A 23,754-nucleotide genomic window follows, 5' to 3' on the forward strand; every position below is an offset into this window, starting at 1 on the left:
CAGGCTCCTAAAAACAAATGTCAACGCCGCGCGGGAAGACATCGACTTCCCAAATGAAGTGAGGAAGGACGGGGTACCTAGGAGGGCGGGTGAAAGGAAAAAGGAGCTGGGCATCCACAGGAGAGGGAGGGGTTCTGTGTCGTACCCACCCAGCGACCCCTGATACAGCGCTACCAGCATCAGCGTCCCCAAATGCCATCGCCGAGCCCTCAGATGTCCCCACGACGACAATTGCATAACGACGAACTGAGGAGAAGCAGCGGCTGTTGACTAGTGAGTTTTAGAACTGCGCATGCGAGCGTGGAGAGGTCGTGCGTGTTGAAAACTGTTGAGCTCGCGTTCTTGGGTTGCTTGCAGCGGCGGACGACAAGAGGAGCTGCCTCTTCCCGTAGGTGCACGACGATTGGGAGGAGGGAGACGGGTGGCTTGGCTAATGGCTTCGGTCCCTTTGCTCTGCCTGCCTGTTCTTCAGCCTGCTGTGAAAGCGGTAAGTATTGCGGAAGTGGAACAAGAAATGTGTAGTGTTCAAGATGTGTCAATGCCTTAAGTCAAATGTTCATGTGTGAATGAATGAAACTTTATTTTTACCCCACCCTTTTTCTAAACTGGAACTCAGGGCAGCTTACAAGTAAAACTATATGTAGTTAAAAACATAAAATATACAATTAAGATACAATTAAACTATATGCAACCATAAAACCATGAAACAGGCACTTAAAATACTAAAAAACAATTTAGAATAATACAAATAACAGCACAAAACAATAAACAAACCTTGTAGAGCTCAATCCTAAACACCTTCTATCTCAAAAGCCTGTCGGAATAAAAAAGTCTTTACTTGCCGATGGAAGGATGGCCAGGAGGGGGGCATTTGTGCCTCCCTAGGAAGGAAGTTCCAGAACCAAGGAGCAACCACCGAGAAAGCCCTATCTTGCGTCCCCACCAATCGCGTTTGCGAAGGTGTTGGGACTGAGAGAAGGGCCTCTCCTGAAGATCTCAGGGTCCGGGCAGGCTCATATAGGGAGATACAGTCTGACAAATAGCCTGGACCTAGGCCGTATAGGGCTTTGTAGGTCAAAACCAGCACTTTGAATTGTGACCGGAAACAGACTGGCAGCCAGTGGAGCTGTTGTAACAAGGGAGTTGTATGGTCCCTGTAACCAGCCCAAGTTAATGCAGCTCTTTGTACTGGTTTAAGTTTCTGAACAGTCTTGAAAGGCAGCCCCATGTAGAGCGCGTTACAGTAATCTAAACGGGATGTAACTAAGGCATGCATCACCATAGTCAAATCAGGCGTTTCCAGGAACGGGTGCAGCCGGCACACTAGTCTTAACTGGGGCAAAAGCACTCCTGGCCACCGCTGAGACCTGGGCCTCCAAGTTCAGAGCTGAGTCCAAGAGCACACCCAAACTGCGAACCTGTGTCTTCAGGGAGAGTGTAACCCTATCCAGCACAGGCTGAATCCCTATTCCCTGATCTGCCCTTCGACTGACCAGGAGCACCTCTGTCTTGTCTGGATTTAGTTTCAATTTGTTCGCCCTCATCCAGTCCATCACTGATGCCAGGCACTGGTTCAGGGCCAGGCACTGGTTCAGGACCAGGACAGCTTCCTTGGCTTTAGGTGGAAAGGAGAAATAGAGTTGGGTGTCATCCACATACTGATGGCACCGAACCCCAAACCCACGGACAACCTCTCCCAGTGGTTTCATGTAGATGTTAAATAACATGGGGGACAAAACTGAACCCTCAGGGACCCCATAGGTCCATGGCCAAGGAGTCAAACAGGAATCCCCTACCTTCTGGGTTCATCTCTCCAGAAAGGCATGGAGCCATCGTAACACAGTGCCCCCAAGTCCCATCCCAGCAAGGCAGTCCAGAAGGATACCATGGTCGATGGTATCGAAAGCCACTGAGAGGTCCAATAGAACCAACAGGGACACGATCCCCCTGTCCAGCTCTCTGCGTAGGTCATCCACCAAGGCGACCAAAGCTACCTCTGTCCCGTAGCCAGGCCTGAAGCCAGACTGAAATGGATCCAGATAATCCGTTTCATCCAAGAATCTCTGGAGCTGGGCGGCCATCACACGCTCTATTACCTAGCCCAGAAATGGAATGTTGGAGACTGGCCAATAATTACCCATTATAGAGGGATCCAGGGAGGGCTTTTTCAACAAAGGCCTTACAACTGCCTCTTTTAGGCACATTGGGATTCTGCCTTGTTGTAAAGAGGCATTTACCACTCCCCTCATCCAGTCGGCCAGTCCCCCTCTGGCACTCGTAATGAGCCAGGAAGGGCAAGGATCTAGCAGACATGTGGTGGCTCTCGCCTCTCCAAGGATCTTGTCCACATCCTCGGGCTGTACAAATTGAAAAGAATCCATTATTATTGGACAAGCAGGAGCCAAAGTTACATCCCCTGAGACTGTACCAATTTTAGCGTCCAAGTCGGAGCAAATCTGAGTGACTTTATCTGCAAAGTGCCATGAAAATTCTTGACAGCGGGCTGTTGAGTGGTCTATACTACCCTCCCGGGAGCCAGAGTTTAAAAAACCCCTGACCACTCGAAACAGCTCTGCTGGACGGCTCCCAGCAGATGCAATGGTGGTAGAAAAGAAAAGTTTCTTCTTAGCCCCCACTGCCACGGAGTAGGCCTTCAGATAGGCTCTAGCCCGTGTTCGGTCACACATGCACCGAGTCTTCAGCCAACGTCACTCTAGTCCCCATCTTGTTTGTTTCATCGCCAGGGAGCTGGTTTGGCTCCACTCCGTGAGAGGGGACGCTCAGGAGCGATCGTGTCCACCGTCCTGGCCATTTCCCCATTCCAGAGGTCAACCAGGGCTTCGACAGAATCATCGGCCAAGGTGACAGGAAAATCCCCAAGAGCCATCAGGAAACCATCCAGATCCATCAGCCTCCTGGGGCAGACCATCCTAATCGGTCCCCCACCCCTTAAATGGTGCAAATTAACTTCAAACAGAAGGGCTCACTTTGGGAGGAAGAGCAGGATATAAACTTAATAAATAAGAACAACAACTTTCTGTGGAGAACTAAGAATTCCTAAGAACTGATGAGACCACCTTTCTAATAAAGTTCAGTATGGTGGTTTCATTTCAACCCTCCATTTCAAGCGCTGCTGTTGTTGTTGGAGTTTGATAATTTTTCAGGTTTTCTAGAGAATGCATTGGACAACTGATATGCTGCTCCTCTAATGTCAGAGTGTTGTGCTTGTTGGACTTTCAACCCAATCCTAAAACTGTTTACTCGGAAGCAAATCCCACTCAGTTCAATGCATCTTGCTATCAAGTAAGTTTACATAAGACTGCAATGTTTGTTTCATTCATGAAATTTCTTTTCAATGCCGAGGTTAAGTTCTGAAGAATGTGAAGGAACACATGGTGGAAGGAGCATCTCTGGGCATGTGCAGTAGCATTTCTTTCACAGATTGCAGCCACATTCATGTATCTTAGATTAGGAATCTGGATTGCCAAATGATAGGGTATAACTTCTAGGCAGCCACAAACCCTCACAGAAATTCATATGCATCTATGAAAATATGAAGTGTTTTTATGTGTCTGCCATATTGTAAGATATCGGTGATGAGGGCTATCACTTCATAAAGGTAGGACTGCATGATTCCAAGTTGAACATGTTTCCTTTCTCTGCCCACATCTGTAAAGTGACTTCACTGAGTAGACCAGTGACATCTCTAAAGTTGTCTTTGTGAACCAAACTTTTCTTGCAGGTGTTGGCTCCATCTATGAAATACATACAACTGTTTAATGAAAGCAGCCACAATAGTACAACAGGCCAATTACATCCAGTGCATGTTGGCTGTGAATTAAAAGCAAAACACAGATTTCTATTTTATTTTATTTATTATAATTATTTATATCTAAGCTTTGAGGATATAAATCCTACCAATCAAGATGGCTTACAACTAATACTGTAATTAATTACATATTTTTAAAAATGCAATAAAATATTAACATATCAAAAACTTATTGTCAGAATTGCTGACAAAGGAAATGATTTCTACCTGCAGGAAGAAAAATGTGAAAATCAAAACATGAACATAATCTTTTTCATGTAGATAAATATTTTTATTCATTTTCTGCGCAGTGATTGTGTCAAGTAGTCCAAAGACGCAAGCTTTTTGTGTAGCATCTGTTCATCCAGGTACTGCTACCTGTAGTTTAGATAAGATTAACAGTATCACCATTCAGTAAATGTTTGTTTATTTACAGTGAATTTACACTACTTCACCTATGCACATGTTCACAGACACCTTGGTAATTCCAGCTGCTCATGATTTTAAGAAGAAGCTAATTCTGGCTATTTCAGAAGCACTTTTCAAGGAGCTACCCCCTCAGTGCTGGAGTAAGAACTACAGCAGCAGTGCCAAGAAATGATGACGGGAAATCTAAATGAGGAATCCCAGGATATGGTCTGAAGGCAAATGAGCCACTACCTTGCTGAAGCTTATCGGGTCTGTATCTGGCAACCACCTGGGAGCCACATGTATGCTACTTGGGTTCCATGACACAAGAAAAATGGGATATGAATGTAAGAAAAATTTAAAAATTGAATATATATATGATCTACATGCATCTTGCTGCAAGCAGTTATCAGAACGGAGGCAATGTGTTTTAGAAGTTTCAGGGACTGGTTTGTACCTCAGTCCTTAGCTAGTTGTCTGTAACTGCATGTATTACGTACGTCTAAGCAACAAAGAGATTTCCCCAGGTGAAAAAAGGAGTCAGCTATTGCAGAGACCTGTGGCCCTCCAGAGAATGTTGAACTGCATCAGCCCCAACATGGCAAATGATCAGGGATGATGGGAGTTGTAGTCCAGCAATATCTGGAGGCTCATAGCTTCCCCACCCCTGTTGTACAGTATTGGATTCATAGTTAACTGTCACCATACAACTGGGACGTTGTCAATGTGAACAAAATTATCTGAATCAAAGTATTACCTACTACTGTGAAAGTCAAGCCTTTTTCAGAGTCATATGTTGCATTGTTCTCCTTGACTGTGTGGACTCTCATTTAGTTTACTGTTTGTAAGAACATATTTGCTGAAGGAATAGGAAGAAAACAACATTACAGAATCAAGCCGAGTTCAGGATTCAAAGAAATACATTAAAAGGCCTTGTAAAAAAATGGCTGAGAATCAGAATTCCTGTGAGTGAAACTCTGTTCACAGGACACTCCTGCTGGAGAAAGGGGAGGGAGGTGTTATCTATCAATTTCTCTGTCCTGCAGCATCCCCCCTGCAATATGCTCCAACAAGTTGCGGGGCCCTCTGGAAAAATGGGAGAGGTGGCACAGTGGAAGCTTCCTCAGCATTTCAATCTCTTCTCCAAAGGGAAGGTTCCTTTTCAGTTACACAAAGGACACTGGATCCAACCCTATACATATACAGTATAAAGTTGGGTGCTCCCTAAAATCTCTATGGATTGTATCCACCAAAGTAATTCATTGCATTCACACAATGACCTCAGCTTGTACAATGAAACTTCTTCCTTCCTGCCCAATACCACCTGCAACCAGGGCCGGCACTATAGGGCGGGCAGGTGGGGCCCTGGGTGAGGGCCCTGAGGCCCACAGGGGCCCCTAAAGGGCCCCTCATTAGGGTGGGAGAGTAGTGTGATGTTCCTGCTTATAGTGTAAATATGGTAAGTGCTGTTTATATAGAAGACATATGGTAAGTGGAGTGAAAGAGGAGGGGGGAGTACATGAGCAGTAGAATGCTGATGATTGGCTGAGCGTTTGAATGGCTGGGAGTATAAATGGAAGAATGACAGTTGAATCGGGGTGGATGTTGGGAGTGTGGAGAAAGAGGTGTTTGAGGGTGGAGGTCAGGAGTGTGGAGAAAGAGGGAGTTGGAGTTCTGATAATAATAAGTCAAGTACAAAACAGGAATAGATAAAACCATACGCTTGTGAAACATTCTAAAACTAATCTTGTTATTTCTGATATTTAATAAATACTTATTTGGTTTACCAAAGGCCTGATCCTTGGCTGGGGGATATACATACCAGAAGGGAGGGCAAGGTAATTACTAAGGCTGAACAGAAACAGTATCTAATGGTGGCAGCGGTGAAGGGAGGAATAATAACAATTCAAGTATCCAGAGCAACCCAGAGTTGTATGCATTATCTATAAAGATACAAGGGGGTTTGGAACAGCATAAGCACGCAGTCACAAAAGTAACCAGCTAGAGAGAGACTCAGGCAAAGTCTCTGGGAGTATTGGTTATAGGACGTGACTGGTGGTGCCACCTAGCAGGGGGATCTAGTGAGATCTGTGCTAGAGCGGAGTGAGAAACCATATAAAGGACGGTCCGGACTGGTGGTATCCCTGGTGGTGCCTAGTGGAAGGCAGTAGCCACAAGCAGGTGGGAACCTGACAGGGAGAACCAGGGAAGGGCGTCACAAGTAGCGCTCCCCTTCTGCGATCCGTGGCAGAGACCCTGCCACGGATCACAGGGAGGGAGCTGCCTGCCCGCCCGCTCGCCCTCCCACCTTCCCTTATATTTCATTTTTTAAGTAACCTCATTGTAATTGCTTCATTTATATAATTTACTGTTTATTTTATGTCATATTTTCACTGTTTTAAATGAATATTTACACCATCTATGTGTATTAAGAAATTTTAAACTGACTTTCTTTTTGGTGTGATTCTGGTTCTTTGGTTACTATCCACATAGCAAACCTGTTTTTCAGAAGTGCTTAACCTTCCTCTGCCAGCCACCTCTCCCTTACAAGCAGAGCTTGGAAGATTACTTTTAAAAAGTAATAAATTACAGTTACAGTTACATGGCCCCCCAAAAGTAGTAATTACCGTTACAATTCCAATTGCTCTGAAAGTAACTGATTACTTTACTTTTACTCAAAAGTAATAGCTACAATTACATTTCAGTTACTTTTTAAAAAAAATACGCCTACAAGGTGCTGGCCTTGGCTGCTGCACATCTAAGTAGCCTAAAACAACATTAAAAATAAGCACACACGAACAGAGGGTAGTAGAATTTTTTTCCATAAGATTAACAGAATGGCATAACAGAATCTCACATCCGCTCACCCCACCCCCAGCAATGATGATACCCCAACACACATATTTTTTGTATATATATATTGCCTCCAGCTCTTTTCTCCTTCCATTCCTGTCAATTTTTAAACAATTGTTTTCTCCACCCAGTCTCGCTCTCCACCTCCTCTCTCATCACCTCCTAAGCACCCACAGAGCATGAAGGAAGAACAACACTGCACAGAAGCCCAGTTTGAAGCACATGATTGAAGCACAGATCAGAGGAGCAGAAGACTTCCCCTGCTCCCCCCCAAGTAATGTGCAAAAGTAATGCTGGAAACATTACAATTACTCCTCAAAAGTAATGAAGTTACTACTCATTCTATTACCAGCAAAATGTAATGAAGTTACCCACTCGTTACTCAAAAAAGTAATAAATTACAAGTAATTCGTTGCTTGTAACTAGTTACTTCCAAGCTCTGCTTACAAATCCCCTACACTGGACAATTTTATTTGCCACCAGGTCCACAACAATTTTCAAAAGAGAATCAGCACACAGAAGGAGTTAAATAACCTTTCCTTGTAACTTTATAACACCATTAATTTGGCATGCGTAGAGTTGTGACTGTGTGTCTGCAAAGAAACATGCAGGTCTTAGAACTATATTCAGATCAGAACAGTGCAAAATTAGAGAAATCTGAAATCTTGGCAAACTATGGTGCTAGTGGAACTGTTTGTGAGGGTTATATAACAACACATCTTACATAAACATAAAATAATCTTAAGGCTTTAGCCCATATAGCCCACAGTGTAAGAAAATGAAAAATGATTTAGCCCATGAATGCTTATACAATAAATTTGTCAGTCTTCAAGGTACACAAAGCTTTAGTTTTACAGGGCATTGTTTTAAGGCAGTATAGTAACACAAAAAGAGCAGGGCTGAGATTCACTTTTAAAAGCAGTCCAAATTTTACTTCAAAAGATTAATTGTTTTCCTACCACAAAATCTAGCCCAGCAATCCCAACGTGGTGCCTCCAACTCCCATTACCTCGGCCAGTATGGCAAATGGTCAGTGTTGATGAGAGTTGTAGTCTGAAGGGTATGAGGTGAGGGAAGGCTGATCTAGCTCCATATCCATCCTCCCAACACAGAATGCAAAGGAACATTTGCATCTGTGTAAAACGGTTAGGACCTTGGTGCTGGTGCACCTTAAAGGCACCATTTGTACTTCTGTGCAAGAGCTGGGACATTGATTGGCCTGCAAATGTCTATAAGTTGGTATTGACGACTGAGTGCTACAAATAACTAATATAAAGAAAAGTGCCTTACACTCTGTTCCTTTTTGAAACAACTATGCAGAAAGCACCAGAAATAACCAAAAGCAGCAAGGCACCAACCAGAGATCCTGTTGAAACCAAAGAATAAATAATGTTTGTATGCCATTAGTCCTTTAAAAGGAAGCCTAAAGCTGTTAACACTCCAAAAGAAAAATATACAATGCAGTAATTTACCTGACTAAAATAATTTGCACTACAGAGTGTACAAGAATATCCTAATGGACAAATTATGTGAATTTGATCATGTACCCTGATATTGTGCCAATCGAACAAAATCAGAAGTCCCAGGAATTAATGTAAAAGAACAGTTCAAACACAGTGACTATGACACAAGCAGAAAGGAAAATAAGCAATGTTTGATATTTGGGAATACTGTTGACAAAAATTCTGGATGAAATTATACATGTTAATTTAAAAAAAATACTGTAACATTCTGATTTTTAAAAAAACAGTCACAGGGAAATTTATCTTGGCTGGGGCATGTTGCCAATGTGAATATTAATGCCCTTAATGAATAGTATCTTTTTATATACTATTAAAAATACCAATTACGGTGGTGGAATTTAGTGGTTTATGTCCAGTGCTGCACAAGCAGTGTTCCGCTCACACAACAGGACCTCCTCTTCCACTCTTCTCCCCCACATACTCCCAACTTCCTGGAGTAAATTTTGAGGATGGGGGGGGGCTGCAGAGGAAAGGAGGTGGAAATTCCATTGCACAAGTGGGAGTCTGTCACACAAACAGAATAGCAGCACTTAATACAGCCCCTGGTTAGTTATACCCAGAGTAAAAGCATTGATTTCAGTAGATTTACTCTAAGTATGACTAACAATAAATATCACCCAATAGTTAGAAATCTGCAAAGCATTATTCATCCATTTATTTCTAAGGCTAAGATAACTAGGATAACATTTAAAGCTACCCCCCACTCCCCCCAAAAAGGATGGTGGAGTGGCAAACCCTAATACTGGCCATTACTATGAGGCAGCAGTGCTAACAGCATAGTTTGATTGTGTTGAAAGCAAAACTGGGAAGAGGTCCCAATACCATTAAAGGAATGTTGTACACCGCCCAGAGAGCTACGCTAGTGGGGCGGTATAAAAATTTAACAAATAAAATAAATAAATAAATAAATATAGCACAGTGGGGAGGAGAGCCTGGCTGGGAGTCCAAAGTCTATGAGTTCTAATCCCCACTCGTGTCTCCTGGGTGTCAAGGGCCAGCTAAAGATCACCCCACAGTGAGTGGCTCAGGGGTTATGTGCCCTGCCACTTGTGCAGCCATGGGCAAGCTGCATAGTCCCAAGGAGCCCAGTTGCCCCCCAGCTGGCAGTTGCGGACAAGGAAGGGGCTGGCTTGTGCAGCTCTGGCAAGCTGAGCAGGCTCTAGCCAGCTGGGGAGGACTTGCCTCAGAGGGAGGCAATGGTAAACCCCCTCTGAATACCGCTTACCATGAAATCCCTATTCACAGGGTAGCCATAAGTCGAGATCGACTTGAAGGCAGTCCATTTCCATTTCATCAGAGAAGGAAAAGGGGTCAGTAATTTAAGCACATTCAATAAAAGAAGCTAACATGGAATATCTCCTCTAACATTCCTTTGTGCAGTATTGTCTCTTTGGCAAGTTAGATCATTTTTTAAATATGATTCCAGATATGTTTTATGGAGTTGTAGCATCTTAGATTTATCAAAGATCAAATGGAATCTTCTAGAAGTTACTTACCGAAACCTATGGCTGCAGAGACATAGAAACCTAAAATGCAAAATAAAACAAGAGTAATGAGTGGCATTACTATAGATCAAGAAATGAGAAAAATATTTTGAGTACAAGCTTTCTAAGCACTAACAAGATTTAAAATTGGGGAACTGATTTATCTATATATCAAATCAGAATATCTCTAAGGGAATATTTTGGGAAATGTAACAATGACATCTATAACTATCAATTAAGCAATGCAAAGAAATCGCTATCATTAAATCAGCTGTGATCAGTTAATATAGCAAATGCAACATGTCTACAGAATCATTGAGATATTATAGGATATACAGTATACAGCCCTCAGCTTCTTGGTATCATTTTCCTGCTAGCCTGTTCAGCTGTGGTGGTGCAGCATTACAGTGCAGAAGAACAGATAGGATTCAGACCTGCCAGCCTTCCCCTTCTCTCCAGACATGAAAGACACCCTTGATGTATGTGTGCCACTTGTGAAACATATGTTGCAGGCTAGTCATTCATTCTTGGGAGAAATGAAGACAAGGCATTACTGGGGAATAAAACCACCCAGGTCTTGCTGATATTTTCTAAAGCGACTTGCCATCAATACAAATCCTTCCATGAAATTCAACATTTTCCTCATCTCCAGAAGCTCCTTCTTTCTATTGCTTACCTGGTTTACAAACTGGCACAGGAAGATCCCATGTGAAATCACGCTGACACTGAATATAAGAACTACCTTTCAAGATATAACCTGTCATGGCCCCGTCAGAGGACTCCTCAGATGAGGATGACTCGGGAGTAACAGCAGCAGACCCAGGAGCAGCAGGAGACACGGAGGAGCCTCCTGAGAATCCAGCTCCTTCTGCCCCTCAGCTGCAGAGCACCCCAGGGACAGCAGAGGCCCTGCAGCCAGACACAGACAGTGAACAGGATACTCCCCCCTCACCTGCAGAACGTAGACAGCAGAAGGTCAGGCAGAAGAGAGGCAGGCCTGTCTCCTTAAGGCCCAAACGCTGAGGGCTCACACCTGCTGTCCATCCTGCTCTTTATAAGGCACACCTTGGCTGCAGCTTGTTGCTGACTGCAACGTCAGGCGTGGCTTTGTGTAGACCTAGTTTCCCTGCAGCATCTCTTTGACTGACCTCCTTGGCAATTGATCCCGGACCTCCACTGACCTCGCTTCTGGTCTTCTGACTCGGCAAGTACGCTTTGGATAGGCCTGGCAGATTTACAACCTGACTGCTGGCTAAGGACTTTCCTTCCCTGCCAAAGACCCAGGAATTTCCAGCCCCCCCTGACACTGCTGATGCAGTGTAGAGCTGACATAACCATCCTTGCATTCCAGAGTCACATTAGCTCCAACCAGAATCACAGTTTCTGCTTTTCCCTTCTGGCCCCCAGAAATCTGTGGGAGGATGCAGCCAATTGCTGAAAATCAAATTTACGGATACTTAACAACTAAAGATGCAACACTAACTCTAGATCTGTCGGGATCAGTGAGTTAGGAAGGATATAAGAACAAAGAACAGCCTACTGAATCAGGCCAGTGACCCATCTAGTCCAGCATCCTGTTTTCACAGTGGCCAACCAGGTGCCTGGGGGAAGCCCGCAAGCAGGACCTGAGTGCAAGAACACTCTCCCCTCCTGAGGCTTCCGGCAACTGGTTTTCAGAAGCATGCTGCCTCTGATTAGGGTGGCAGAGCACAGCCATCATGGCTAGTAGCCATTGATAGCTCTGTCCTCCATGAATTTGTCTAATCTTCTTTTAAAGCCATCCAAGCTGGTGGCCATTACTGCATCTTGTGGGAGCAAATTCCATAGTTTAACTATGCGCTGAGTAAAGAAGTACTTCCTTTTGTCTGTCTTGAATCTTCCAACATTCAGCTTCTTTGAATGTCCACAAGTTCTAGTATTATGAGAGAGGGAGAAAAACTTTTCTCTATCCACTTTCTCAATGCCAAGCATAATTTTATACACTTCTATCATGTCTCCTCTGACCCGCCTTTTCTCTAAACTAAAAAGCCCCAAATGCTGCAACCTTTCCTCGTAAGGGAATTGCTCCATCCCCTTGATCATTCTGGTTGCCCTCTTTTGAACCTTTTCCAACTCTATAATATCCTTTTTGAGATGAGGCGACCAGAACTGTACACAGTATTCCAAATGCAGCTGCACCATAGATTTATACAACGGCATTGTGATATCGGCTGTTTTATTTTCAATACCTTTCCTAATTATCCCTAGCATGGAATTTGCCTTTTTCACAGCTGCTGCACACTGGGTCAACATTTTCATCGTGCTGTCCATTACAACCCTGAGGTCTCTCTCCTGGTCGGTCACCGCCAGTTCAGACCCCATGAGCGTATATGTGAAATTAAGATTTTTTGCTCCAATATGCATAATTTTACACTTGTTTATATTGAATGACAGCTTTCCAGCTCAGCTGACATAACTCATCCATCCTGGCCAGCTATTTTCAGCTGAGACTAGTATAATTTAAGCCGACATAAGTCCCCATGGGCAAAATGTGGTACTGCTTGAATTTGTGGCTCACCAGAGATTGCTCTCTGTACAAGCAATTGTAGCTCACAAACTGCCACATCTGTAAGGTGACCAAAGGAAGCAGCTGCAGTAAATGTAATTAGTTTTGTGCCCCTTGTCTGCTGCACAATGATCCTTGAGTATTACTTTAGGACCTTATACTGCTTCCAGGATTGGCTCCCAAGGCGGCTGTGTGACCTGAGAAGTGTGCCCCAGCATTCCTTAGGTTGTTTTTAGGGGATGCTGAAGTACAGTGCTCAGCACCTCTTTTCATAGCCACCCTTCTAGATCTGATCCCAGGAATCATGTCCAGAAGTTTAATGATGTACTTGCTTTGGCCATCACGAAATCTATGGGCTTCACAGGATGCTGGAGCCTAATTATACGATGAATTTCACTCACTGATTAGTATTTCAAAGTTATTTATTTGTATTAATAAATGTGACTCAAAATAATTTTCTCAACCATTTGTGTCACTAGCTTGGGTAGAAAAATGCTCCCCTGATGTTAAAGACTGAAGAAATTATGTTTTCCTTTTTCGAAATGCTGTGTAGATGGAACCTTGGGTCTCATACATACAAAGAGAGTCTCTTGCTTATGGATGTAAAACCATATATGTTTCTTACAGTGGCCAGGTATAGCCAACAGAGAACAATGGCTATATATTTTTCGTTCAACTTCTGCATTCAGTTTGCCCAATTTATAACAGTAATTTTATCTAATAGACAAAATATAGAGTAGGTGATGGTTTAGTGGCCTTCCAAGTAGTCAGTTGTGCACCCCTTATATTATTGTTACAGTCCTTGGGATGGGAAAAGTAAAATATGCCTTTACATTGTTTGCCTTTACAGTGAGGGACAGGTTGATCCCATGTTCCAGAAGACAGACAATGTATTGTTGCTGCTCCAGTAAGAAAGTAGCCTGGGTCACAATGGAAAGTCACGTAGGAGCCATAAGGAAAATCTTTCAGACTTTCAGAATCATGTTTCCCATTGGCAATCCCTTCAGGTACAAGACACCCTATGGCGAAAATATTTCAATATAAAATTACTATCCAAAAGTTGGTTTTACACCCCAGCCCTTAACCTATAAATGCTACTAATTTGTTCATTGCATTGCAAGTACATTCTTTAATGGCAAGACCAACGCTGAAGCCAAGTTTTATTAGCAAAGTGGAATTAGTCACAAAATAACACAAAGCCATATTAGGTACTGTAATGGGGCAGTCCAAATATTGGGAATAAATATTATTAAGAATTGCTGGAATAGCTTATATAGTTTGCTTGTTTCAAGGTATGCAATTTTGCAAATGAGCCAGAGAGTAAAAAAATTCCTTTTTAAAACTAGGCTTTGCCCTCCCCCCGCTTCTGAGTAAAGCAGTAATTTTCCTACAAGAGCAAAGTACAAAATGATTAAACTCTTTGTATGGTTGTTATCTCTAGATCCATTGATTGCTGCCTCCAGCAGGTCACTAGTAGACTGATGCTGCTTCTAGCAAGCAGCCCACAGACAGGCAGCTGACACAGCTTCTAGCAGGCAGCCCTTACATATAATGCTGCTGATTGAAGGCAGCATAGCTAATAAAACCATGGGACCCTCACTCCAGCTGGAGTTGAGAGTAGTGACTGCTGTAAAAGCTCGACTTCTATACACTTTCTGATCAAAGGAGATCAGAGAGAGAGGATAAGAGAAAGCAGGAGAACTATCCATATATTCTATCCATGATATCTGATGGAGATGTATTTCCATTTATTTTGTACCTTTGGCTCTGTAACAAGACTGTGAGTTGTAACCCAGTCCTTCCATCTATTGTAACTTGATTAAGTGAAATATGCCTTCAAAATCTTATACTTTGGTGTTAAATAGATATCCAGCAATTTCTTTCTTGCAGATATGTATTCCTATTTTCTGATTCTGCTATGCTTGCTAAAGCCACTTAGAATGCATTTTATTAGCTGTAGTGTGCAAGATATGAATAAATAGCATATATTATAAAGATTATTCTGCTATCTGAAGTCTGACTCGCAAATAGAAATTTCTGGTACCTCCCAAGACTCAAGAATCCTTGAGTGGGGTCTCCTCTATGATCTGCCTACCTTCTGACAACTGCTGTTGATAACCTGTGAGCTTAGGTGAACTAACGTTCGACATACAAGGACTCTGGGTAGACATGGGTGAAGGGAGAAAGGAAGAACCCTAGACCCTGTATATTCACATGAAGAGGGACAGCCTTGTCGGAAACAGTACTGTTACGCATGGGCCAAAAGGTCAGATCCAAAGATCGGTTTTCCATACATGTAGGTCATTACTGGATGCTATGTCATATGGGATGGTCATTTACATGTGCATCTAACCAGAATGTGATATTTAGCATCCCTTCACAAGATAAATGTACACCCTAAGGATAACATATTTCAATACTGAATAACTACCAGAGAAGAGTTGTTTTTTCCCCAGCTATAAAACTATAAGAGCTACTAAAATATGACAACTGTCCTGCACTCACCAATCCACACCTATGCTAGAGATACACTACAAGCAGGTGTTTGCATGGATCAGGGACAGTGGTTGTACAACAAAATTAAAAAGAACCTTTGCACTTTGGAGGTCTGCTCCAGTTCACAGAGTTTGAGCTTTCCAAAATACAGGTAACCACATGCTCTCCAACGAGGGAATAGCCTGCATCACAAATGTATATTACAGAATTCCCAAACGTGAAGTTTTCTCCAATATGCTTTCCATGGACAGTCCTAGGGGGCAGTGGACAATGCATAACTGCAAAAACAAAAAAAGCCCGTTGAGAATTTCTCAATATTAATTGCTCTGTTTATAACAGACAAGGTTAGGCAGGAAAATACAATACCTTCACAATGGGGTAGAGGCTGACTCCATGCTCCAGAAGTTGTGCACTGGCTGAAAGCCTTCCCGTGTAACAAGTAGCCACGATGGCAACTGTAATTCACATATCTTCCAATAGCAAACTGTGCTAGACCCTTGCTGTTGTGATCACCATTGGGAATAGGCGGAGGCGGGGGACACTGTAATGCTAAAGTAAATTTACATGAGTGTCGTGCTTCTAATAGATTGATGGGCTCAGTATTAACCCTTCAACTCTTGATGCAAGTACTAAATACAGTTCCTTTACTACCGCAAAATCTATAGTTTATATCTAGCCTATGCTTCCTTAGTAATCAAATCCCTGCTGGTCATTAACATCACAGGATAAAACACCAGTTGTGCTGTCAATTCTGCAGGCACACCAGAACTGTGCCACCCCAGTTCTACCTATGGAAGCTCTTCCTGTCAGCCATGGGGGTTCCACCCCAGTTCTACCTGTGGAAACCCTTCCATGGAGATCCAGGCTCAGAAACAGTATGCCTGGTCCAGAAGCGCTGACATTGTTTTTAAAAGGCTGTAGCCTGAATCATTGTATGGCATGTTGCCCTTAAGACAGCATGTTCTATGCACTGGGGAAAAAAGCCGCCAGTGCCAGTGAGTAAAACACTAACCTTCACAGTGTGGGGCAGCAGGACTCCATGTGCCAGAGGTTGTGCAATAAATAGTTGCCTGTCCAGTAAGTGAGTAGCCAGGCTCACACGTGTACTTCACAAACATTCCAGTGGTGAATACTGATGATTCCTGGTTGCTGTGAGTCCCATTTTGGACATTTGGGGGTGGCTGGCATTGAAGTTCTAAAAGGAGAAGAAAAAGGGTTAAGATAGAAAAGTGTGCACTGCCTTCAAGGAGTCATAATTTATCTAGTTAGAGTCTCAGCTATGCTCATTCAGTGTACCTGATTTGCTTAAGTCAGACATCACCCATATCATGGCAGACATATGGAATCATGTTTGTACCTTTCATTACGACAATATACCCCCCCACACACACACACACACTCCAAAAGCTCATCCTCCAGGTCGGGTTAGGAATGCCCTGGAATCAGTTGATATTTCTTCTTGCTTGTTCTGTTTCTTCTGTAACCAATTATGACTCCTGAATGTCGTTGATGAGAATCAGAAGTGGGGAGAGTGCTCTTACACTCAGGTCCTGCTTGCAGGCTTCTCATAGGCATCTGGTTGGCCACTGGGGAAACAGGGTGCTGGACTAGATGGGCTATTGGCCTGATCCAGCAAGCTTTTCATGTGTTTTTATGTCCTCTGTGGCTTCACTGTAATCTTTTTATGGCACACAAGAAGCTCTCATACTACAAGAATATTCTGAGCAAACTTTCCCCCATTGCAGAAAGCTGTGGAGGCAGCAAGCAATGAGAAAAACTGCAGAGCACCTATACTCAGTAACGGACAGTGCCATGGGGCTGTGTCATTTCCTTGACCTGCCTCTGGCCAAGTCACTGCTACATACTGGGATGAAGAGGGATGCAGTGGCAAGGTAAGCACAGTGCAAACTCACTGGCAGGAGCACCAAATTGACTCTGCCAGTACATTTGCACTGCGTGGACCTCACTACTGCCTTGCTCCTCCCCCTCTCCATACCAATGCAGCAGTGATTCAATTGAAGAGAAGCCACGTAAACAGTGCAGCCCCACCACACTGCCCGCTACTGGCCTATGCTTTACTAAGAGGAGAAGTTTATCAATATGCATCATGGTAAGGTAACAATTAGACAAAGCACTGTAAGACAGGAATGGTGAACCTGTGGCTTGCTGGATGGCTATGCATGATGGGAGTTGAAGTTCAAACTGTTTGGAGAGCCACAGGCTCACCACTCTTCCCACAGGAAGTGTTAACAAAAAAACATGGTTATATTTATGTTCATTAATCAAACTAGAGCGAGTGCATTTCCCTTCTTTTTCCAGTGAGATTACCTATCATTTGGTTTTGTGGCTAGTCTATACAGAGCCAAAATGAAAATCCACTGTATACTTGCCTTCACAGCATGGAACAGGAAGACTCCATACTCCAGATGCTGTGCAATATATAATTGCCTCTCCTATTAGTACATAACCAGGGTCACAGCTGTATTTTACAGATTTTCCACTAATATATTGTGCTGTTCCCAGGGTACTGTACTTTCCATGTTGGACTTTTGGAGGTGAAGGGCACTGTATCACTGAAAGAAACAAGGGGAGAAGGTCATGGTCCTCAGGCACATATAAGGGGGGGGGAGAGAGAGAGAGAGAGAGAGAGAGAGAGAGAGAGCTTTCCACATCAGATTTTTAAACATTGCTGGATTAAACCAGTTTCGTTCTGCGTGTTTTGTTCTTTTCTTTTGTATTTTTGATCTTTGTTGTACATATTTATGTCCTTTAAAATAGTTAAGAGGAGAAAAAATAATGTGACTCTACAGTCTGTGACTGAATGCAGTTGTATGTATTCACACAAACCCACCACTAGCCACAACACAGCGAAGAGAAAAATGAGGCTGCATTGAGCCACTTCCCCTTTCTTTGTGCCGTAGATGTATTCCTGAATTATTCTTGATTCTGCCAATGAGTTCTTAATCTGGAGCGTCTGGAGCTACCGCTGATCATCAAGGTAACTTCCAGAATCTCCATAATGTCCTGCAGAGCCCGACTGCATTTCCCGGGGTGCTAGAGGATCTCTGAGCACAGTTTGAGACTTCTCAAGAGATGCAGGGGCAAAGAAACTAACACATCCAAATCTTTCTCACATTTCATTGGATATTGGATTCAAATGACCAATTAATGAAGCCAGTACTCCAACAGAACCCTCCAAGAGACAAAGGTTTATTATGGAAAGTGAAACACTGCTCATACAAATGAATAGCCATAAATGAGCCATAAGTTCTTATTTCCCTCTGTCACGAACTCCACTTTCTTTACACAGAGTGTCAGGTATGAAATGTTGTCTTTCCTAGCAACATTTTCAGTTTTTTTGTATGATTTCCATACTATGCTTGAAATAAAAAGACTGACTCACCTTTGCAGGTAGGTACTGAGGAGTTCCAAGATCCAGAGGCTGTACAAAAAATTCTAGCGTCTCCTACAAGGTCGTATCCTGGATGACAACTGTATTCTACAAACACTCCATTAGTAAAACCTTTTGATTGCTGAATGCTGTATTTCCCATTAGTGATCATTTGAGGTGTGGGGCACTGCACTGTTGAAAGAGAGAGGAAGATATATCAATTACCTAGAAAATAAAGATGATCAACATCTGGGACCTGTCATATAATTTTCAGATGTGCCTCAGGGATGAAAGGAATTTTGGTTCTCTCAGTTTCATTTTTTCAGTCTTAAATTCAGTTCTGCAGCAATTTGTGATTTTTTAAAAAAATCCTCACGAAAATTCATCAGCATTTAGTCAACTGACTTAAGTTAAACACATTTACCTAAAGAACACATTTTGTCAAGCAATTTTTCCTAATACATCCCAAAATTCCAATAAATGCAAATTTCAAACGATGGCTGTGTTTCGGTCCTCATATTGTTTCGGAAATTGTGGATTTGATAAATTCTGCTTGAAATGTGAACTGAATCGAAATTCTCACTCATCCCTAATGTCTGCTACCACCTCTCATGTTCCATCTTCACACTGTGACTAAATGCAGACTCTGAGGCTTCAATATCAGCTAACTTTTTCCCTCCCCTACAATCTAGTCTGATGTAGAGGACTCAAAAGCAACTTGCATATTATTTTGAGACATTTTGGTTTGCCTAACAAAGGCATTGCCATAAAATGGATTTTATTTTTTCTTATGGACAGGAATACATATAGCTAAAGATTCTACTTTTGGGAAACTAAAAGGAAAATGATTGCTACAATTTTGCTAAATTATCGTGCTCTTTGTATAATCAATAAAAGAGTAAAGATGATTTGAAAACCACACCTCCACAATGTGCATGGCCGTACCAAATTCCATTTAACCCATCCTCAGTAGTACAGTAAATAGAGGCATTTCCAACAAGGGGGTAGTCTTTTTCACAGGTGTAAGTTACAGCTGTCCCATAGGAAAATTCATTCATATATCTCCCAGTGTGCCGGCCATGGGGAATATCTGGTGGTGAAGAACATGAAATACCTAGAGAGAGGGAGCAAGTATATATTAAAGATAAATGTATAATATAAATGGCATCTTCTGCTTTCAAAAGGACTCACACTCTGCAACTGTTGGAACCAATGCGTAAAAACAGCAGCATATGCAGGGCCAGTTCTAAGGGGTGGCCAGGTTGGGCACTGGCCGAAGGGCCCTGCAGCTACAGGAGCCCCTGGGGGGTCCCTGACGGGCCCTCCACTCCCCTTCTGTGATCCGCAGCATGAGCCATGCTGTGGATCGCAAGACAAAACATTCCAAGCCACCCGCCATCCCCCCCACTTCACCTACCTTTCTCTGCTGTTCTTTGTGGCTGCGCGCACTGCGTGCACAGGGTTTCCATCAATCAAGATGGTGGCCAAGGTTTCTGTAAGGGACTGAAGCCTCTGCCGCCATCTTGGTTGATGGCAGCAATGCGCGCACTGAATGCCATCAACCAAGATGGCAGCAGAGGCTTCAGTCCCTTACGGAAACCTCAGCCGCCATCTTGATTGATGGCAACCATGTGCGCGTAGTGCTTGCAGCTGCAATGAACAGCAGAGAAAGGTAGGTGAAGCGGGGGGGATGGCAGAGGGGTGGCGGGTGGCTTGGAAGGTCTTGTCTTGCAATCCGCGGGATCACAGAAGGGGAACGGAGGGGCCCGGGGCAGACTAATGCCCAAGGGCCCCAGCATTCCTGGAGCCGGCCCTGAGCATATGTAATATTCATGACAACTAAAATAAGATTAGCCACAAAATATGACCAACAGTTAATGGGAGGAAAATAATACTTTACATCTGGAGTTTGATAATCTGCCATGGAGATTACATAGTCAAAGCAGAAGAACTACAATGGATGGAATCCATTTCAGGTTTTCATTAGTGACTACATGTCATGCAAGCTACATTAGACTACTTAAAAACACCAAAAGAACTATACAGGAAGTGTAATTTCATGTGACATAAAAGTAAATTTTAAAAAATGTGAAGGCCAGAAGAGAAACAGACCTTTCTCCTTAAGAGGAAAGGTTAATCAGCTTAGGAAAAATGCAACTGAGAAGCATATGATAAAGAATTAGTTTCTTCTTGCAGATTAAAGGAGCATATGATAGAGAATTAGTTTCTTTTTGCTGATAAAACTAGAAGAGAGAAGTTTAATGCTCTCCAGTTGGAAAAGAAAATTGAAAGGAACTCCAGTCAACAATAAGGTATTTAACAAAAATTCTGTGAAGACAATTTAAGGGATAGTAGGTACCTAAATACTAAATGTGAAAGAAAATAGCAACATTATTCAAACATTCTTGTCATGTATAGCGTAAGTCTGGGCAATGAGGCTTTCCACTATTCTCAAATGAGTTCACATATATTCGTGATACTGCATGCCTTGCCACAGACTTCCTGTGATATGTAACCTTGCCACACGAGTGTGATGCTGACTAATTAGAAACAGTATATTCACATTTTCCTGAATTCACATTGAAACAGAACATTTGATGGACGGATTGTGGAGAGTAGGTATTTCAGTGCCAACTAGCACAAAAGTCAAAAGTACAACCCTATTTGATTTGAGTGATATATAAATGTGAATAATAACATTCCCTTTTGAGTTAAGTGGTAGTTGTAAAATTTTTTAATTTAGCTATTTACAGAGCAGTCCAACTCAGGGGAAGCCAGTGGAAGAGGAGCTGGCAGGAAACTCCACGGCATCCATTTACTGTTTGGGAGTTGCCGGGCTGGCGGAAAGTTTGCTCAGCCAGAAGCTGCGCATATGAATGCAAAAGGAAAAGCCATCTCTCACAAATACCCCTAATGGCGAGTAAGCGATCCTCATTGACTTCCATTATGATTATTTTCTTTTCCTCAGCATAACTTTGGCCAAGAATGGGACCCACAAGAACACTCCAAATGGGAGTCAGATAGTGTGTAAGTCCCCCCCACGGCCCCTCCTCCAGTAAGCTGGCACTCCTTCCACCAAGCTGGGCTTTCCGGGTGGCCCCCCTGGCTGAGCTGGCAGGGTCCTGGTTCCGCTACGGCTGAGCCAAGGCAAGGGGCTTCTGCTGGCAGAGCCAGGACTTGCCGGCTGAGTCAGGAGTCTGTTGCATCTAACACCCCTCAGACTGATGTAAATATGAGTTGGAGTGCACCCTTAATTTATCCCCCAGGTTGCATATAAAAATGCAAAGGTAATGGTAAGCTGCTCAAAAGCCTATAAAATACAAGTGCAAATAAAATTATTTTCAGATTATGATTGCAAGAATCTCTTTAATTTTCCAGTCATCATATGATTTTTGAAGAGCTCCCTCACTAGATCTAGGCTGATGGGCATTGATTGGAATATTACTCAGCATACTCCCCCTCTAGGATCAGAGCTTGGAAAAGTTACTTTTTTGAACTACAACTCCCATCAGCCCCAGCCAGTGCATGCTGGCTGGGGCTGATGGGAGTTGTAGTTCAAAAAAGTAACTTTTCCAAGCTTTGTCTAGGATGCACACCTTAACGTGGAAGGGGGGTTGAGAGTGTTGAAGAAGCTGAGAGCAATGCCGTCAGGAATCTAGACCAAGAGGCTAGACTCCTAGCAGGGGCACCCAAGGCGGAATGATCAAAGCTGAGACACCAGACTAAGACTCATCCAAACTCAGAGGAAGGCAATGGTAAACTACCTCTAAATATCTCTTACCACGAAAACCCTATGAACAGAGTATCCAAAATGCAACACGAGATAGTGCTGGAAAATGAGACCTCCAAGTTAGAAGGCACTCACCAAGCTACTGGGGAAGAAAAAAGGAAAAGTATGAGTAGCGCTGAGACTAATGACGCAGCTGGGTCAAAGCCGAAAGGAAGCCCAGAGGCTGATGTGCACAGATGCAAAAGAAGAGTCCGGAGTTGTACAATGCACACAATAGGAACATGGAATGTGAGAAGCATGAATCAGGGAAAGTTAGAAATTGTCAAGCAAGAAATGGAACGTATCAACATTACAATACTTGGTGTGAGTGAATTAAAGTGGACAGGAATGAGACATTTTCAATCAGGCAACTACAAAATATTTTATGCAGGAAATGAGAAATTAAGAAGAAACCCGGTTGCTTTAATAGTGAGGTAGCAAAAGCAAATAGGTGCTACAATGCAAGGTCTGAGTGAGTGATATCAATGAGATTAAAAGGGAAACCTATTAACATAACCATCATCCAAGTCTATGCTCCAACGGCAAACTCAGAAGAAGAGGAACTGCAGAGATTTTACACAGAAATACAGGAAGAAATTGATCACACATCAAAACAAGATGTGCTGGTAATCATGGGGGACTGGAATGCAAAAGTAGGGAACAGAGATGAACTAGGAATTGTGGGGAAATGGGGCTTAGGAGACAGAAATGAAGCAGGAGAAAGACTTATTGAATTCTGTGAAGCCAATAATTAGTTTCTTGCAAACACATTTTTTGAGCAACTCAAAAGATGACTGAACACGTGGACATCACCAAATGGTCAATACAGGAATCAAATTGATTATATAATTGATAGCAGAAGATGGAGACGTTCCATACTCGCTGTGAAAACAAGACCAGGAGCAGATGGTACAAATAATGAACTGATTGTATCAAAAATCAGACTAAAGCTAAAGAAGAACAACAAAGCTATCATAATGCCAAAATGCAATTTAAATAACTTCCCAGAAGAATATAAAGATCAAATATGGAACAGACTTGAGGCTTTAAACTCAGCTGATAGAAAACCAGAAGAAATATGGAGTGAAGTCAGAGACATTATCAGGGAAGAATGCAAAAAGACAATACCTCTAGTTAAAAAGAAAGACTGAAAGAATCCTGGGAAGTGTCGTTAGTGAAGGGTGCTGAAAGTTGCTAGGAGATGCCCTGTTCCCCTCACAGAGCTCCAATCAGAGCAGCTGACTGTTAAATCACTCTGGCCACTGGAATTCTGTCAGAGGAATAGGAGTCTCCTCTCAGCACCCTTCACAAACTACACTTCCCAGGATTCTTTGGGGGAAGCCATGACTGTCTAAAGTGAAATAAAGGTCAGGTGTGGGTGTGGCCCCCTGATTAGGCAAGCCCAGCAGCTGTGAGTCTGGCTTTTAGAACACTGACAGATGGTTCTTACTGAGCATGCCCAACACTGTAATTCAGT

General features: G+C 42.9%; 2 protein-coding genes across 2 annotated transcripts in view; both read right to left on the reverse strand.

The window, feature by feature from the left end:
- Positions 1–23,754, reverse strand: part of CR1 (complement C3b/C4b receptor 1 (Knops blood group)) — a 296,948-nt gene that overhangs the window by 108,751 nt on the left and 164,443 nt on the right. The window contains exons 35-40 of the mRNA XM_061630611.1: positions 19,431–19,622; positions 18,521–18,700; positions 17,508–17,690; positions 16,130–16,312; positions 15,484–15,666; positions 15,267–15,395 (exon numbers count right to left, since the gene is read on the reverse strand). Of these exons, the coding sequence (XP_061486595.1) occupies positions 15,267–15,395; positions 15,484–15,666; positions 16,130–16,312; positions 17,508–17,690; positions 18,521–18,700; positions 19,431–19,622 (1,050 nt within the window). The remainder of the gene's footprint in view (positions 1–15,266; positions 15,396–15,483; positions 15,667–16,129; positions 16,313–17,507; positions 17,691–18,520; positions 18,701–19,430; positions 19,623–23,754) is intronic.
- CR2 (complement C3d receptor 2) lies at positions 3,937–11,071 on the reverse strand. The gene is made up of 5 exons (XM_061632084.1): positions 10,753–11,071; positions 10,089–10,118; positions 8,360–8,435; positions 4,974–5,075; positions 3,937–4,186 (listed from the first exon to the last, which is right to left on the reverse strand). The coding sequence occupies exons 1-4, from the start codon at positions 10,838–10,840 to the stop codon at positions 5,006–5,008; spliced, it is 264 nt and encodes an 87-aa protein (XP_061488068.1). The 5' UTR covers positions 10,841–11,071; the 3' UTR covers positions 3,937–4,186; positions 4,974–5,005.

This window comes from Rhineura floridana, chromosome 6 (assembly GCF_030035675.1).
Source record: "Rhineura floridana isolate rRhiFlo1 chromosome 6, rRhiFlo1.hap2, whole genome shotgun sequence".
In the NCBI taxonomy this organism is placed as follows: Eukaryota; Metazoa; Chordata; class Lepidosauria; order Squamata; family Rhineuridae; genus Rhineura; species Rhineura floridana.